Source organism: Laetiporus sulphureus (assembly GCF_001632365.1).
Source record: "Laetiporus sulphureus 93-53 unplaced genomic scaffold LAESUscaffold_80, whole genome shotgun sequence".
NCBI lineage: Eukaryota > Fungi > Basidiomycota > Agaricomycetes > Polyporales > Laetiporaceae > Laetiporus > Laetiporus sulphureus.
Genome location: NW_024468589.1, coordinates 15,333 through 34,476, shown reverse-complemented (window position 1 = coordinate 34,476; position 19,144 = coordinate 15,333). Strand labels below are relative to the sequence as shown.

General features: G+C 45.5%; 4 protein-coding genes across 4 annotated transcripts; 3 read left to right on the top strand and 1 right to left on the bottom strand.

Moving 5' to 3' along the window:
* Positions 1–1,110: 1,110 nt before the first annotated feature.
* Positions 1,111–1,629, bottom strand: LAESUDRAFT_764557 (uncharacterized protein; the record flags this gene model as incomplete). Its single annotated transcript, XM_040913462.1, has 2 exons — positions 1,111–1,271; positions 1,338–1,629. 2 exons carry the CDS (start codon positions 1,627–1,629, stop codon positions 1,111–1,113), a joined length of 453 nt encoding a protein of 150 aa, XP_040758230.1.
* A 3,693-nt stretch (positions 1,630–5,322) lies between these two features.
* Positions 5,323–6,008, top strand: LAESUDRAFT_718098 (uncharacterized protein; the record flags this gene model as incomplete). Its single annotated transcript, XM_040907394.1, has 2 exons — positions 5,323–5,559; positions 5,712–6,008. 2 exons carry the CDS (start codon positions 5,323–5,325, stop codon positions 6,006–6,008), a joined length of 534 nt encoding a protein of 177 aa, XP_040758229.1.
* A 352-nt stretch (positions 6,009–6,360) lies between these two features.
* On the top strand, positions 6,361–8,540 carry LAESUDRAFT_739589 (uncharacterized protein; the record flags this gene model as incomplete). The annotated part of the gene is made up of 8 exons (XM_040911016.1): positions 6,361–6,381; positions 7,456–7,788; positions 7,824–7,952; positions 7,977–8,175; positions 8,287–8,387; positions 8,409–8,427; positions 8,458–8,498; positions 8,526–8,540. The coding sequence occupies 8 exons, from the start codon at positions 6,361–6,363 to the stop codon at positions 8,538–8,540; spliced, it is 858 nt and encodes a 285-aa protein (XP_040758228.1).
* Positions 8,541–9,681: 1,141 nt separating this feature from the next.
* On the top strand, positions 9,682–9,948 carry LAESUDRAFT_666049 (uncharacterized protein; the record flags this gene model as incomplete). The annotated part of the gene is made up of 1 exon (XM_040905223.1): positions 9,682–9,948. A coding segment is annotated over one exon (267 nt), but the record flags the coding sequence as incomplete, so codon positions are not given.
* Positions 9,949–19,144: the final 9,196 nt, after the last annotated feature.

Here is a 19,144-nt window from a genome sequence, read left to right as displayed (position 1 = left end):
CTCCTTTTTGTGGCACTCTATCCTGATTCCTCTTGGTGTCAAGACCCATAATTAGTGATGCTATGGCTTGTGCATCAGGGTCTTCTAATAATGACACCCATTTAATGAAGCTGTCTATGTCATTCCAGGTGTTACCTAACTCCTGGGAACCAACAAACTCCATTAAGTCTTTGATGTGGGGGATGTTTGTGTCTTCCAGGTCCTCCTTCTGGACTGCTACCTGTGAGGGTGCGCATCTTTGCAGGCATCAGGTAAACTCAATGTTAAGTTTCCCCCAATCCACTTTGGGATTGTGCTCCTTGAGGAAACTCATGCCTAGTATAACATCTTTGTGTCCTATATCGGTGACAAGAAGGCTCTGTCTGCTTGTATGGTTTCCAATAGTTATACTTAGAAGAACCCTTTTCTTAATGGTTCCATTCTTGTTGTGTGATGCATCTGCATTATAAACCCTGATCTTCTTTTCAAGTGAGATCGTAGCAAGATTTAACTTATCAACCAGCTGTGGGTTGATGTAGCAAGAATATGCTCCTGAGTTGAGGAGCACCTCAGTCTGGACTTCCCTTACTCCCTGTTTAAGGTGAATAGGTAAATCAATCGCATGTTTTGATGAATCAGTAGATGCAATATAGAGAAATCTTGATACTGGTACATGCGAGAGTGAGTAGATACTATTACAGTGTCTATGGGAACTCTGTGTTGACAGTTCACACCAGACTGGGCTAGCTGTAGGGTAAAGCACGTATACCGAGGGGCAAACTGATGCCTCCCCCTGTATTATATCTGCCTATATATACATGAAACACTTATGTGCACGGACCACCCAGCGCTTCCTATTTTGCCCAACCCGTGGGCTAATATCCTGATGGTGTGGCGTAGCTCACCGGAATCCAACACTCCTCCATGAGCCAGCCACCCCTGCACTCCTTTTTTCTAAAAGGAAAATCCCTCATCGCTAGCGATCTCAGTGTGATGGGACTTCGTGCGAGCTGGACATCCAAGTGCCAGATGATCTGTGCTTCTGCAGAGGAAGCATGCGCATGCCTTTCTCTTCTTCTTTCCACTGGCTACAGCTAGCACCATTTTGGATATGGTCTTCCCCTGGCCTACTCAGGCTTCCTCATTGAGTGCCAGCACCACTACCTGCTTCACCGTCCATAGCTTCCGGTTGACTGCATTGAGCTTCGTCTCGACCATATTGAGCTCTTCACAGAGCCCAACGACTGCTATGATGGCCTGCAGCTTCTTCGGCACCTCTTCGCCTATCACCTCTAAGCCCCGCACTAGCCCTCAGACCTGACCAATCCACCCTTCCACTGACTCTTCGGTGGTCATACCTGCATTTAGGAGCACCCTCCATCTCGTGACCTCAGTGGTGAGCCCCCGGCTCATGTGCACAGCCTTGAGCTGATCCCACATGTTTGCCGGGTCTCGCTCCCCCTGAACGTGGACAAGTTGATCAGCTTCCAGATGAAGCACGATCTCACCCCATGCCTTTTTCTCCAGCTGTGCATCCCGTGCTGCCCTCGCCACCTCTATGGCCTTCTGCGTTTCAGCCTCGAATGCGCCAACCTTGTACTCAAACTCCACGACTTCCCATAGCCCCTTCCTAGTCAGCTCTGCCTCCATGTATGTATATCACCCACTGTGCATAGTTGCTCCCGTTGAGTGGCATAAACTTGACATCCTTGTTGGTGACTGCTGATTCAGTAGACATTGTTAAGAGAGAGAGATTAAAGGTGAGAATCGGTTTGTGTTGACAGTTCGCACCAGACTAGGCTAGCTGTAGGGTAAAGCACATATACCGAGGGGCAAACTGATGCCTCCCCCTGTATTATATCTGCCTATATATACATGAAACACTTATGTGCATGGACCACCCAGCGCTTCCTATTTCACCCAACCTGCGGGCTAATATCCCGACGGTGTGGCACAGCTCACCGGAATCCAACACTCTGGCCAGACCTCAAAGAATCCTCTGAAGAAAATCCTCATCATCCTCTACCTCTGTAATCCTAGCTGCTTCGATAGCTGGTTCCGGTTTTGCCTCCTTCTCTTTCCCTTTTATGTCATAGCTGGTGAGGAAGGCACGAACTGCTTCTTCTCTCACTTTGCCGCTGTCAGAACTGCTTGATTCTGCTGGTGTGGTGACCGCTCTTGTCACTTGTCCCTGCCTTGGCATTTCCAATTTGCCTTTATATTTAGGGTCAGGGCATTGCTGTTTAAATATGAAGGGATGTTTTCCACAGCATACACAGAGCTCCCTTTCCAGCCATCCTTCCTGTTCCTTAGTGAGTTGGGACACATGGTCCACGTCCATTGCATTAGGGTCTTTCTTGGGCCGGGGTGCTTGCAATGATGATGTTGCCATTGTTCCACATTGTCCTGCTTTGTCAGCTCTGAACTTAAACTCAAGTTGTAGGCATAAGTTGAGGTATTTCAGCCAAGTGGTCGGGTCTGCAATGCCTAGACTGTCTCATGTTACCATTGCCTGGTGCATGTCCTTGTCCCTGTGTTCAGCGATGTAACTGATGAGTGCGGTGTGCCCCAAGTTGGTCTTGGTGGCCCATTGGCAGAACTTTTTGGTAAAGGAGACCATTGTGGGGTAGGTCTTTGCGCAGATCTCCTTCAGATGTTGTTGCATGTCCTTGTCTGGGTTGAGGGTCCTGTAGTTAACATCGATGAAGTCTTCCCATGTACTGAGTGCTTGCCGTGCCACTGCTTTGGTCACATATTCTGACATGTAAGTGAATGTGCCTCCTTCTAGGTGCAGCAAGGCCATGGTAATCTTTCATTCTTCGTCATTAATCTCATTCCATCGCATCCAGATGCTGAGTTGTTGGAGCCAATTCTCCAGAATTCCTTTGCCTGAGTAGTGTGGAGGCTCAGCTATCTTGACATGCAGTTTGTATGATAGGACCATGCCAAGGGTGTGACCTTGCATCGTTGTGACGCCGCTTGCTTTGAGTGAAGCTAACTCATGATGCAGCTTTGTATTCTTGCTGCCTAGTTCCATCATTTTTTTCCCATGTCCAACATGGCTCCCTGGGTTCCCATAATCTCATCATTGAGGATGACCATGTGTGCATCCTGGGCCTTGATCCTTTCCAAGAGTTTCTCATTCTTGGACATGAGTACCACCTCTTTCAGTTGTCGTTCTGTCTGAGCTGATGTGATTGAGGCTTCAAGAATTCTTTTATGTTCGTACATCTTGTCGCCGAGTACATTGTACATTTTTTTGAGCTCATTGTCGACCATTGACTTTATGATGATGATCACCCATTCACGAATATTGTCAGGTACTTTGCTGGGTGCAGACTGTCTGATAGCATCTTCAAGATGCTCATATTGATGTCCATCATATGATCATGCAGGAGGTATGTATGCGGGAAAGAGTGATGCGGTAGGGGATGATGGTCCTCCAACTTGTGATGCAGAGTCCTGAGGTAGGAGCTCCAGTGATGCTTGTCTGGAAGCATGAGGTGTGCTTCCTTCATGTGCCTCAATATTTGGTCAGAGCACATCCTCCATTCTTTGTCTGAACGTGGACATGTGTGCCCAATCTTCTGACATTGCACGATAATGTAACTAATACAAAAACTCAAGGTAGCACTTTTTCCGAATCATGATCAACACTTTTACTATCTCCTGGAACCTCTCCTCTTTTCCTATCTGCTTGAAGCTGACGCTTCCTATGTCCAAGCACACCATATTAATGACCTGTTTCTCCATGAAGTTTAAAGTACACGTTCTGCTATGGATATGTGCACTAAGTCTGGCTAGCTTGCCTGCCAGATGGTGGATCCAGTCGAATTGGTAGTTGTCGAGATGCTCCTTGAAGTTCACTAGGATTGGTTGGAGTCTGAACTGAGTGGCGTCCACCTGTTTGAGTAAGATTTCTGGGTAGATCATTAGTCTGATTCTCGATAGAAGTAGACAGATGGGACAAGCAACTGTGTGGTGCTTTACAAAGTTTGGAAGTGGCTGAACTGGAATGGGAGCGATGAGGGGTGAAGGAACTGCATTGGATGTGATAATCTCTGGGGGTGGTTTTGGCTTGCGACCACCTGTAGTGAAATGTCCAGTTCTGGGCTTGTATTGTTCAAGCAGGGGGGTGTGACTGCGAGGTCAGCGAATGATGCCTTGGACCCTGATGTGCGTGGTGTCTACTATCCTGGCCACTGATCTCTGTCGATCTGTGGACGAAGCACCTAAGGATGCTAAAGTGAGGAGCCTTCCTCACTCCTGGTTGGTTTCATGGTATTTGTAGCTGGCGTAGGGATTTTCTGCCTTGGTGGCCTTGCGCTTTGCTGCCTTGGGCTGCTCAGTGTCTTACTGAGGCTCACGCCTGGTAGAAGTCAGATTGGAATGTGTGTCAAAAAAGCCGCACGCTACAGCTGAAACTGCTTGCACTGAAAATATGTGGTCGCTTGTGTTAAACACTAAGTGGGGGTGCAAAAAATTGTTAGATTGTTTCTAATGTCACAGCGACGCTGGACAAGAGATCAAAAAGACTAAAAAAGGAGCGGTTACATGGAATGTGCCATCCTGATCCTCCTGATCCCTAAAGTGGCTAAAGAGCCTAACACTTACTAGCTGTGTAGCAAGTGTATGGAAAGGTGATAAATATATGATGGAGCTGGTAAGCTCAGTGGTTGCTACAGTGGTAGACAAGGAAAAACAATTTGAAGTTTCATCCTCTACATGCTGGTCTTTATATATGTGTACAGGTGCTGACTACTATGAGACATGCTATTGGCTATCCACGTACCTATGCAACTAAGCTATACACAGAACAATGAGTGGGAAGATCCATCCGTAAGTAGAACAATAGGTGAGAAGATCTGTCTTCATCCGTAACAATGATGAGACAATCCATCCTATCATGGTAATGGCTATTCCTTGAGCCGATTGCCTAGACAATCCCTAACAATAGTCCTTGTTCCCTTTGTTTCCAAATGGGTGCCTCTATTGTATCCTGGAATAAACAGGTCCGACCATATCATCTGTGGGTCTGGACCATAATATGTGATGTAGACTATTACCTGATCTCTACGCATCGCGTCTGTGGCTGGGTGGCATGAGATATTGGTGAAGCACGTGATCTGTGGTGTGGGTAAAGTCACGTGTGGACTTTGTGGTGAAAATCTGTAACAAGTTGACCCCAGGAACTGGGGCAACTTTGTTATTCCTGATGAGGAATTAGATATTCAAGTGCAACAGCGAGCACTTACTGTGATATCAGACACTCAAAAAGCCAGGAAACTGGCATTAGCTGAAGGCTACATGGGCAGGAACCTTTACAGAATGCAGGGTCCTGAGATGGCCACTCGGCCACTCTTTGCTCAAAAAGCCAAAGTTCACCTGGGTTCTGTTGTTCCAGAGCCAGCAGAGTGCCCGCATTCCAATCTGAGGGGCTTCTCGAAGCCTGTGGCTGTGCCACCCTTGCTTGAAATCTGGGGTTCTGCTCAAAGGCTTGGCAGGGCCCAGATGGCTGTGGACATTCAGGCTGAGATTGCAACCCTTAAGCAGAAACTGGCAAAAGCTGAAGCCACAGTAGTGGGCCATGAGGCTACCAAACCTTGATCGACTTCTGTGGCTATGGGGCCACACCCCATATTTTCCACTGAGCCTCATGCTCCCGGCACGTTCCATGGCTGTGTGGTGTCTGCCAGTAATGATGGGCATCTATGCTTCACCCAGCTTCACAGATAGAGCCTGGCAGCTATCTAGAAGCTGTTTTTAAGCAACTAACTGGTGGGGGAGATGGGCCACCTGGTGACTCCTCTCCCTCTAGTGATTCATCTTCAGACTCTTCAAGTTCAGATGATGAATCTAGTGATAATACACCCTTTGGGAATGCTAGACAGGGTGTTAGAAAGCATTATCATGCTAAGAAAAGGAAATCTAGGGTTCCTGTGCTGAAACCCAGAGAACCTTCATCTTATGATGGAAAGTCCGATGTTCAGGAATTCCATAAGTTCATGAGAGAGATGACTGAATATTGATGGTTATAAACTCAAGAAATCGTGAGTTGCCTCTATGGTATTGCATTTCTTGACTGGAACTGCTTATGAGTTCTATGTAACCTCTGTTTCCAAGAATTCTCATTCTTGAAAGCTCCGCGATATCTTAATTGAGCTCTTTAATTATTGCTTCCCTGTCAACTTTTATATGCATCAGAGAGAGAAGCTACGCAAGTGCTATCAGTGCAGCTGAACTGTCCACAAATATATTCATGAATTAGAAATGCTTTTTCTTATGGCTGGTGTCTCGTCTAATCAAGAGTGCATAGACAAGCTCTGGACTGGGCTAAATGCTTATATTCAGAAGGGCCTCTGGCTATAAAAGCTAACGCCAATGCACTCTAATTGGGAGAATGTTCACAAAAATGCAGAAATACTCAAAATCACTGAACATGTAGGCTCTCCTCAGAAACCTCAGGGTTCGAAGGGGGATGGAGTCTCTTTGCCATAAGGCCCACCTGGAGGACCTAAGCCAGATGCTAAGGGAAAGGTCAAACCTTTCAATAAGCGAAATACTAAGGGAAGATTCAATAATTTCTCCCCTTCCTCTGGACCTTTTGGGGGACAGAATTCCCAGAATTATAAGTCCCCACACTCTTTGGGGACTACCTCAGCTTCACACCTTTCACCTCAAGAGAAAGATTGTTGCAAGGACACTTCTCTTTGCTTTACTTGTGGTGAGGCTGGACACTTCATGTGGAACTGTCCGAGGAGGAGCGTGGTGTGCTCAAATAAACCCAGCACAGCTCCCGGAATCGCAGCTCATAATATTGAGCTGGACCTTGGCAGTATAGAGAAGATGCATGGCATCTCGAAGTCCACTGCTTGGTATGATGCTGTGCATGTGGGCATGATCAATATTGAAGAAGATTCAATTACTTCCCCTGAAGGGGAATGGGCTTTCACCCTTCCTCACTTTGTGCCTCATATTGTTAACTATAACAGCGATGCTGATTCAATGCCTAGCCTTCAATCAGTATCTGGCTCTGAATATGAGGATTCTGAGAAGGAGGATGAATCACTTGCACCAGCCAGTAAAGTTAATTCACCAGACAGTTATGCATCTTCCAGTGAGGATGCCAGTCCTGTTCAGACAGATGAGGACCCTGGGATGTCAGCATTGCCCCAAAAGGATCCTGTGCCTCTTCCTGAGGTAGAGGAACTCACTAAGGCTTCCGCTTTCATTCAGAAAGTTCAGGTCGCTGACAGCTTTGTTGAGCTGCCCTCTACAGTGCATGAAGGTAGACCCTGTTGCCAAATTAATGATCTATATGCCTGGAGGGCTCAGCATACACTGGAGAGTAATGCACCTTATTGCTGCGCTCAGTCCGCTCGAGGTATGCCTTCTTGGGAGTCTTGTGGCTTCAATGTTATACCTGCACCTGGTGGAAACTATGAAGTCTATAATAGTTACCTTAAGAAAAAACAGTACATTTCTGGTGCCTGGCTGCATGATCCAGAATTCAACTTACCTGTGTGGTTTCAGAGGCACATCACATTCAAGCTGGGCCATTTCCATGGCTATAAGGGTGGTGAGGAAATGAGTTATGCTTTGGCGCTTGGTGTGGAAGCCACTCTGAGTGACAAGTTTCCTTATCTGGATGGCACTGAACCAGAGAATACCACTATACTGTGGTTTCATTGTATTCAAGCTAGTGACGAGGTGGTCATAGAAGACCATTACCTCAACATTCTTGCTGTGGTGCCCAACGCGGCACTGCAGAATGCCTATCATGACGTCTGTAATGCTTATGCATGGGCAGTCCAAAGGCGGTTCATGATCCATGACCAGATCAGGATGATCTCAGGGAAGCTCTCAGGGTGCTCTTTGATCAGACAATCAGAGAAGCTCATTTTAAAATGATTAAGCTCAGAACTATGGGAATTTCTTTGAGGAATGACCCGCTGCCCGCTGTGCAATGCAACGTGGCCATCCCGTGCAATTTTCAGTGTGTGATCCCTGAACTGCCCACTATAGTGATAGATGTGAATGGTCACCCAGCTCATGCCTTGTTAGACACTGGGTCTATGGCTGATTTCATCTTCGCATGGCTGGTTCATCAGCTGGGACTGAAGTCCTTTGAATTGGCCAAACCGTTGCCTGTGCACCTTGCTGTGCAGGGATCAAGGTCTAAGATCCACTCCAGATGTCATGCTAAGATAGCTTATCAAGCTATAAATGAGGTCTGATGCTTTGACGTCACTAACTTGTCTACTTATGATGTTGTCTTGGATACACCATTCTTCTTTCAACATCAAGTGGCACTTGGATTCAATCCTACAACGGTAGAGATAGGCAGTACCAAATTGCTTCCCGTTGAAGGAAAGCAATCGAAGGTTCTGGAATCTCAGGCTACAGAGGTATAAGAAGACTGCCTGGAGACTGTGTGCGAATATCTTCGTGAGTATGTCAAGCCCATTTGTAAATTAGCTCAGGATTCACCCCTGCTGCCTCTGCATGCGATTGATCATGTCATACCTTTGAAATACCCTAATAAGGTCTATACTTGGTGACCCGCTCATTGCCCGGAGGCTATATGCTCCGCATGAACAGAGAAGCACAATGCATACTTGAAGTTCGGATGATGGAAAATGACTACCACTCGAAACACTAGCCCTATGCTTTTTCTTAAAAAGCCTGGGTCTGGGGTAGGTGGCAAACCTATCAAACTTCGAATTGTATGTGATTTGCGGGAGCACAATTCTAATACCGAGAAGCTTACATCACCTTTGCCTCCTATGGAGGGAATTTTATGCTGAGTAGCAAGCAAGAAATTTATATCTGCTCTAGATAAAAAGGATGTGTACAATCAAATCTGAGTTGCCCCAGAGCATGTGAATCATACCACTATGGCTATACCTGATGGCAATATGGTTAGCCTAGTAATGCAGCAAGGAGATTGCAATGAGGTGGCCACTTATCAGGCCCTCATGAATCATATCTTTGGTCCCTACATGGGGAAGTTTATGGATGCTTACCTGGATGATATCATCATCTATTTTAACACACTTGAGGAGCATGTTGAGCATTGTAAAATTATAATTGATGTCCTGAGGCACGAGTCTTTGTATTTGGCTTCTGACAAGCTACACTTTCTGGTGAAAGTCATCAAAATTCTTGGGCGAATTGTTGGCCCTGGTGGCATTCACATGGATCTGGACAAGGTGGATTCAGTACTTAGCTGGAAGGTCCCCACTAACAAGGAATTGCTTCATGGTTTCCTGAGTTCTGTGGGGTTTCTTTCTGATGATATTGCAAATATTCGCATACCCATGGGTATTTTGTCCTCTTTAACCAGATCTGACTCCAGTTTTAAATGGGATTTCACTCAGCAGTGGGCCTTTGAGGAAATCAAGCAATTGGTACATGCTCACCAAGAACATGAGCATGTGCCTCTGGCCTATTGCATCACCCATCTGGTTAGTAACTGATGGCTCGCATAAAGGTATTGCTGGGGTTGTGTCCCAGGGACCTGATTATTGCAGTGCCAAGGTTGCTGCATTCTTCTCTGCAAAGTTATCCTCTGCACAAATGAATTGTCCTATGCATGAGATCGAAATGCTTGCAGGTGTCAAAGCGATGCAGTGCCACTGCGACATCTTTATAGGTTGTCACTTTCATTGGATGACAGACCACAAGGGTCTTATTCATCTTATGAAGCAGAAAGACTTGTCAGTGTCAGGGCACCAGGCTCATTGGCTCGAGAAGATTTCGGAGTTTGACTTCAAGATTGAATATGTTCCTGGGGTTGAGAACGTTCTAGCAGATGCCTTGTCTCGCATTTGTTCGAATGACAGCCTGGGCACAGTTTGGGCAGCATCTGAGTATATGCAGTATGATGACAGTGAGGATCTGCCTTGTCTTTTGGTGAGCTGCATTGTCTCCATGCCTGTGTACATGGAGATGGAGGTGATGGTGGCTTGCATGCATTCAGCACTTACCCACAATGGGACTGTGGCCAAGGTGGATGCCCTGCCTTCTAATGGCAAGGCACCTTCCTCAGTACAATGGCACCATCATGCTGCACCTGCTTCAGCTGAAACTGGTCATGCGGAGATGTCATGTGAGTTCTCCAAATGCATCCGGTGTGTCATTCTTCACGGATTTCGTGCTGAAGGCCAAAAGGGTGCATCCCTGCAGGAAACATCCACTAGTGACACTCAATTGACTTCAGCAGAAGCTCCTATGGATGTCCTAGATGGCCAGCTACAGCCTGCCCCAGAGGGTAAGCTAAAAACACTATGCAATGTGCCTGTGGTGGAGCCACTCAATGCGACTGATGTGGCTATGGCTGACAATGACATTACACCTTTGCCAGAGTTGCCTCGTGGGTGCCCTGGATCAGACAAAGTTTGCACAGATCATGTCCTTGACATCATCTCTCTGAGAGTATCAATGGAGTGGTACTCGGTGATGCACTGCATGGGAAATACTCAGATGATGCATTCTATGCATGCATCTTGGCTTCTCTGAGCCACTTCAAGAACTTTCATGTTCATGATGGCCTGGTTGTCCTGTGTGACAACAAAAAGCAACAATTATGTGTGCCTAACATTCTTGTAAATGTGTGCAGCACAAGAGGGATGGTTACCTCACATGCGCACTCACTTTTGGCACATCTTGGCACACACAAGACCCTCGGGTTGCTCAGAGACCACATTTGGTGGAAGACCATGGCTGCCAATGTGCGTAAGTATTGTGATACTTGCATGACTTGCTGATGTAGCAAGCCACCTAATCAGAAGCCTTATGGCCTGTTGAATCCTCTATCTGTGCCAAGCACTCCTTCGGAAGCCATAGGAATTGATTTCATTGGTCCTCTGCCTGAATCAAAAGATTGTGATGCCGCATATGATTCTATTACAGTAATAATCGATCTTCTGATGGCCATGGTACACCTAGTGCCTAGCTGAATCAATTACAATGTGAAGAACATTGTGGAATTGATATTCTCTGAGGTGTATAAACATCATGATATGCCCAAATATATTGTGAGTGACCGAGATGTTTTATTCACTAGTCTATTCTGGAGCCACTTGCACAAGCTTGTAGGCATGGAACTGAGGATGTCAAGTGCATATCACCCTCAGTTCGATGGCTCCACAGAACATGCTAATCGCACTGTTACCCAGATGCTTAGACAGTGCATCAATGCTAACCAGAAGGATTGGGTGTCTAAACTACCCTCTATTGAATTTGCTATCAATACGGCATGGTCTGAGAGTTTTGGATACTCTCCTTTCTTTCTGAATACAGGGATAATGCCCAGACCAATGATCTGGGACAATCCAGGAAAGGATGAATATCCTGCCATTTATGCCTATGCTCAGTATGCGCTCATGTCCGCTCATGACAGCATCATTTCTGCTAGGATGAAGCAGACTCATGATGCTAATCATAAGCAATGCCCTGCACCATTTGTGAAGGGTGATCTGGTATATTTATCTACCAAGAATTTATCTTTGCTGAGGGGATTAGCCTGCAAGCTAATTCTGAAATTCATTGGTCCATACCTAATTATCGAGGACTATGGCAATAATTCTTATAAGATAGAGTTGCCCCTCAATTTGAAATGCTGAGGGATCCATGACGTCTTTCATGCATCCTTACTTTGGGCACATGAACCAAATGATGATCAGTTATTTCCTGGCCAGTTAGACAGCCAAGTTGCTGAGCTGGAAGACTAAGAAAATGAATGGGCTATTGATAAAATAATCTCCCATACTGGTACTGGTCGAGATGCAGTTTTTGAAGCTGTATAGAAGAGCAGAAATCATACCTGGATTCCATTCTTGATGGCTGAGTCCTTGAATGCTCTTCGCACTTATTTCGAATTATTGGGAATTGAAAATGTGGAGCAGCTTACCAATGGGTTAGGAAAGATCCCAGATGACCCTCAAATTTCTTTTAGAAGGCCTGATCATATCAGGCTCACACAAGAACCCTCGAAACATCGGACTCAGAGGCAAGACCACAAGATATATAAAGGGACGAAGAACATGGGCCTCTCCTTCATCCAAGCCCCTTGAACATAGCTTGAACCATACAGTGCTATCTCCTTTTGGCTTTGTTCACTCCAGCTGCCTATAGTATTATATCACTGCGGCCTTTGTCCTCATCATTATCGTGGCATTCCACCACTCCCTAGTCACCATCACTCAGAATGGGGACTATTAAGTCCATAATGCAGCTGCTGGTGTGATACATGAGTACACCTCCTTCCAGGTGCAAAAATACATCCTCTATGACCAAGCCCTATGTGACACTGGCTATAATGGCAATGCACCTATGCCTGGAGGGTATAAGGACTTTCAGCAGCTTTGGGCCATAGATGAGGCCTGCCACTATCAGTTTGTGAAATTTGACTCTGTGGACAAGTCCCTTCACATTCATGGCACTTGCCTTCTGCTTGATTATGTTCCAGATTGCACAGCCTCAGAAACACCCCTGACCTTAGCTCCTCCTGACCCTAACAGTCTTTTGCACTTTTTCACCACTTATACCTGTGCGATTGCCTTGAATGCAATTGTGGATGTGGCAAACACTAGTCATCATCAAAAGGAATGCTTACAGGAGATGTATGAGGAGAGGCAGGAGAAAAGGAAGTGAAGAAAAGTTGAGAGGCACTCGGGTGGTGCGACCTTTCCTTCTGGGCAAGACACTTTCCATTCTGGAAATGACATAACCTGACCTGGCAGTAAGCCCCAGGCCAAACCCTCAGCTCGAGCTGGTTCATCTGCTGTGCCAGCTGGGTCAGCTCCCATGAAAAACCCAGCAAAATCTGCCTCTGCAGTGGCTGTCCCGAGTTTTATGCTCATCACTGCAGGTCCATCTGTGATAACTCTGAACACCTCAGCACAGCCTTGAGGTACTCGGTCACCATTAACAAAACCACGCGTCAAGCTCACGTGACTACAGCCAAGAATAAAGAGGTCATTGATGCCAACTGCATGAACACTAATTGATATAGCCAAGATCCATCATATACAATGGCTGGAGGGCATATGTAACAGTGCACTCCATAGAGCGCCGACATTTGTTCCCTCAGCCACAGCCCCATTTCAGCTGTGGCTGAGCTATTTTCTTTTTGAACCACACCCCACTCTTTACTCAAATGTTTCACTTGTTTCACCTCCTTACGCTCTTTTAAACTCCTTAAGTTTGACCTACAGGCTCAAAACCCCATGTAAAGAGCAGTGCTCGTATTACTGAAAATTTAGAGTCCTATAACCTGTCTCTTTCTGCATGTGACACTCTTGTTCGTGTGATGCCACCAACTACCAAAAGTAGCTGTGAATGTCACAGTGTGACTCTACTGTCACAGTCAACTGAACATATTACGATCTGCATTGGTTTGGGCTGGGGGCCATGGGCCTGTACATGCAAGACCAAGCTTCCATACTGAATAGTCCATTTCTGTTCAGCAGATGCCGGTTCATAGCAATTTCTGGTTGCCTCAGTTGGAATTCAGGCTTCTGAATGACATCAGCATGGAATGCACCTGCATTTAGTCTCATACAGCATGCATTTGCTGACAAAATGTTCAGTCTCGTCAGAGGCTCGCTGTGCATTACAGTGGAAAAATTGTTACTGAACATTCATTATGGGGCCACTGATGATCATATGGCCTGTTGGCTGCAAAGGATTGAATGAATTCATGTAGCCTCTGGATGTAGTAGCTGCATGGTATGATAGGCTCTTGCCCTGATCTTCTCTTGACAGGAACTGATTGGACATACTAACTTCCCAGCTCCCACTCCCCCCATATCATAATGATGCAACCTCTGTGTCAGGTCCACTGCGCATCCCATCTAGACATTAGCAGGCCTACCACTGATGCCCACCATTCGCCGCATATGTCACTTGTTGTTCATGAATCCTGAAGACTCAGTGCAACTCACTGGTGTATTCCAGTGTTCATCATTTTTCATGCTCCGACATGACATCACCCCAGACCCAGAAATTTACTCTTCCATGAGTGATCATCAGTTTTTGTTGCAGCTGAAGGCCTGAATCGCACTGCCTCCCACTGCTCAGCTGACCATAGTAGCATCAAAGCTTCTCATAAAGCAGATCGCTGCTGTCTCCTCTCTGAGCTCTTTTATGATTAAATACATTGTTTTGGATGCACACGTCACACTGTCCCTTCCAGATCGTCCCCTTCTAGCCTCGTGTCCTCCAGCAGCATGTCCATCCCTTGCAGTCGACTGCTCTTCAGGTGTGTCGACCTTCCCCTCCGGTACTCCTAAGCAACCTACCGACGAAAAGAAGGCTAGATCAGCACTGTAAATCTCATTAAATGTGAGCAGCATGTCGGAATGGAATTTCTGCAACCAAGCAACATTTCCTTCAGTGCATTCAAACTACTGCTTCCTCAAATTGCTAGCTTGATTGCTTCAACTTCATGGAGAATACCTGTTGCCCATAGTACAGACAATGAATGCTTTGAAATTAGCATTTCACGGAAGGCTATTTTTCTCTCATTGAATGCATCATTTCGTTTTCGCAGTTTAAGCTGCACATTTATTGCTAGAAAGAGATCTAGAAATCAATGTCCTCAGAGGTGAACCTTTCTTCCATTTTATCTGATATTACCATTTAACATGGATTCATAGCCCACATGAGTAAAGTTGGAAAAGAAATGAAGGGGCCAAATGCACTTCCTTAAAGAAGCTGCTTGGAAAATGGCACTACACATCAAAGATGATGATGTAAGATGCTATGAAACTGAGTACGCATCCTCTCCCAGCCATTAACAGTTAATCATTTAGTTGACTAATCAGAAGATTAACTGTTGCTACAATCATTGAACACCTGCCAAAGATGGAGAATAAATTAAGGATAATAGTAAGTTGTGTGAATACCAAAAGCTGCCACATGTAATATTACAATGGCATATTAAGGAAAAAGATCAGTGGTCTTGAACTCTTCCAATCGATATGACCCAGTGCTAGCATCGAAATAGATCTTCTTTGATCGCAGGATATTTACTGAATGCTCAGGAGCTGGTGCAAACCTCAGTGCACTCAGGTTATTGTCTGTAGACCATGTGTACAATAACAAATTTTCAGTTGCACCATGAGTCAGTCGAAGTCCAACATGAACCATGATGAGCATAGGGGACAGGGTCTATGAAGTATGTTGGTATGAATAAACTGGAGATTAGTGCACAATGTACTGCAAGTTGGACCACAACGTTGATTCCTGCAATGGCTGCAAGCTCCATTGACATATTGAGATACAATATGATGACTGTGAAGGTAGCAGCCGCAAACATGGAGCCTGACTCAAGAATGACCCATACAACTCCCATATATGCATTTCTGCCTCACCCTGTAGACTTCAGACTCCCAACTTCATGATCTGTCCACCATAACTTAAAGACAATGAAGCCAGTAACTCCGATGTTGATGATAAGGTCAAAAATCCATCCCATCAGTGCCGGAGCCTTCATGTCTTCTTTGAAGAGAGCAACATCATGAAAAGTTTTAACTGTGGTGGCCATTGCAGATTCTACATATACAGATGATGTCAATGTGACTGTTATGATGCATTGTGATCTCTGCCCCAAGGCGAGGGACTGGCAGCAAGATGCTGCCTGCATCCTATGACTCATTGCCTGTGGTAGATGATGATATGAGGTAAAAGGTGGCTCAAAGGGCCCCTAGCCTTATCATGCATAAGAGGAGGTGATGGCCATTGTAGGCCTCATAAAATAGGTGATTGGAACTGGGGATACCCAGTTCTGCATAGGCATATATATACACGTAGGGGTGGACCCCTGGTAATCTATCTACTGGAGTCCCTACTACTACTACATGTACACTAGTTGGTATGAAACCATGGCAACTATCTACAAGGGCTGTAATGGCCGTCATGCGCTAGGGTAGTTGCATGTTATGTAATACTACACAGAGCTCCATTGCTCCATGAGCCAATAGGATGTCTGCTACTTAGTAAGGTGCCTCGATGTTACATGTGGTAGCTGAGCTTTGAGGGCTTTGGCAATTGTGGTTGGGCACTAGTTGTGGGTCACATGCTAGGGGCACTTGTGTGGGTGCTCATCTAGGTCACGTGACTTGGGCGCTTCTGTAGTTGATCGTCAGTGGCTTGTTGTGACATCTTGCCTTGTGTCATGTCTAAGGTTTATACCCTTGCATGATGTGAGAGGTATGTTGTAGTGAGAAAACCATGACATCACCCCCCCTCAGGTTCAAACTCTGGGTGAACATCAGAATTTTGGGTGTTTGTAGATTGGCAAGTATGTGGGCAGTGTAGTGACATGTGTAACAGTTTAATGGACATGCTTAGGTCCTTGGATGCTTATAGCTGCCAGTTGATGCAGTTTGAAGTATGTGCTCAGGTACTTGGATAACATTCTTGTAAGTGACAATGTTGGTATGGGACAGTACCACTGTGTTGGTTCTGCCATGATTCGTGATTGGTGTCTGGATTGACTTTTCCGATTGATCATAATCGGTGTCAACATTGACGTTCCTGATTGATCGTGATCTGTGATCTGTGATAGTGATCCGTTCTGGTGGCTGTGCTTGTTCCTTTATGATGTCAGTCTTGTAGGTGGCCAGCGAATGTCGAGTGAGTTTCATGGATGTCCTCAGGTCCATATGCATCTATGCTTCCATCTTCTTTATAGGTGAGTGGCTTATAGTTCAACTCATTGTTGCCTTGTACCTTCTCCCTTTATAGAAGTGGGCTTGTATGCAAAATAGTTTATTGACATTATTCAGGTCATGTGGTGCTCATAGCTGCCTAGTAGTATAGTTTAATGACTTGCCCAGGTCGTATATGTACCATATGCTTTTGTGAAGCATGGTCATGTTCCCGGCTGCCCTTGGTTGAAGGGTCTGATGCTTCATTGCAAGTTTTCTGCACAGTAATTGTGAGAAATTGTCATATATGGTAATTGTATTGCCCAAAAAGGTATTACCATTTCCTTTTGTGGTCTTGTAGTTATAGTAATTGTCAGGTTTGCCATTTCTTGTGTTAGAAAATGGTGCCTTGATGCAATGGGTTTTCCAGGCCCTTGCTGGTAGCAATAGTCTTTTTTTGCTCCATATTGACATTACTTTTGGTGAAAAATTGCTGCGCTGCACTTTGCTTGTTTAAATAAGGCTTTGCTTCACCAGCCCTTTGGGAATGGGGATGGGGATGTGCATCACTTCGTCACCACCACTGAAAAGGACCCACAGTCTATGCTGCAGGTCTCCATTGGACAGTTCCTTGCTTGTGTGTTGTGTGTCACTTACACACGTTGTAATCCTTCATTTCCCTCCAGGTTATATCCCCTATTAGCCCACCCTCCATTGGCCTTGTCCTGAGATCAAGCCATCGCATGGATAATAAGATTTATGTTGCACAAAATAAGGGTGGGCAGGTGGGAGTGAAATTTGCATTATACTTAGTTGGAATAATGTGGTAAATAAAGTCCATTTGACAGAAATCACGTGGCTGTCACGGTTTTACCCAGACAGCTATCACGGTTTTACCCAGACATATTTACTTTCATGACACAAGTCCTACATAAGTCAACCGATAACTGGATACGGAAGCGCCCACCTTCATATTGGCCTATTCAAGTGGATACTGGAATCTGTCACAAGTTAATGCCAGATACCTCGCGCACTTGACAGTGCCTACCACAGGACCATCGGAGTGCCCGATCTGACCACCCGGTCACAGAAAAAAAAAGGGGCTTATACCTTTAGGCTATAATCGCTATATGACAGATAGCAGACCGTCTACCCTATTGGCTACATCCAATAGGACCAACACCATTGGGTCACTCAATAGTGACACCACTTCAGCCGCTCACAAAGTGGCACCATGTTATATAATTATCTCATTGGTTATCTCACGGCCATTTGTAGATAGTTGTCATGGCGAGACCAGAACCATTACTGGTTCTGGCATTATGTTCACATGTAGGTACCAGAGGTCTCACAGTAGCATATGTGCCAGGGGTCCTAACTACATGTATATATATACCTATGAGGAACTGGGTATCCCCAGTTCTATTCACCTATCTTATGAGGCCTACAACGGCCATCACCCTCATTTCTATGTGTGATAAGGCTAGGGGCCCTTTGAGCCCCCTTTTGCTTCATAATACCATCCACCACAGGTGATGGGTCACAGGACGCAGGCATCACCTGATGCCAGTCCCTCACCTTCGGGTAGGGATCACAATGTGCCGTGACATTTGAATAGAACTCTATACTGCCCTCAGCAATGTGCTGCTGGCAGGGCGATCTTGGGATCCTATGCGGACCAGGCGCATTTACAGCCAAAGTACCCTTTGAGGGACTGGCTTTTTGGACCTAGACAATGTCCATAAAAACTGTCCATTTGATTGCCAGAGTACCCAATGCGGGACTGGTATTTTCATGCCCAAGAAATTCAGGTGTAGGGCACACCTTTTTCCACATTGTTCCCCATCATCAACTTCTACCTCACCATAAGCCGCTCCCTGCCTTCAATAAGGTAACAGTGCAGGTAACGCTTCCTTCGCACCTCCATGAGGGCGAACAGCCAAGAAACTACGATGTTTCTAAGGAGTCAGAGGGGTGGGTAATATATACACAATTAGTACGCTAAGTAGACTGGTATCCTACATAGCGAATATACAAAATGCGAAAATGCGAAAGGCACACCAATATATAAAATAATAAAGCATTATTACAAGTATTTGGACAGCGCAAATCATTCGCATATACATATATATTACCACTACCATGCAAGCCCTAAAAAGGCAAATTCACACGACCTATAAAGGACACTTGCATACCAAAAAACAGGCAGTTCCCATTACTGGTGAAACATAAGACCTTGTGCACGACGTTCTACATACAAGATGTGAGACCTCAGCACATACATGGATGGTTTGGTCAACCACCATTATTACTACACCTACGAAACACTTCCTGGGATAACAAGTCTAGAACAAAAATTACAAAGTAATAATTTGTTGACGGCATCCAAGTGCACGATGATCTACGCGACTATTAACTGTGGGCGGAATTAAGACCCAACAAATAATTTACAAGGACACCCAGAAAAAGATTTCACCAAAAGGGAGAATAGCACCAGGACGGGGGGA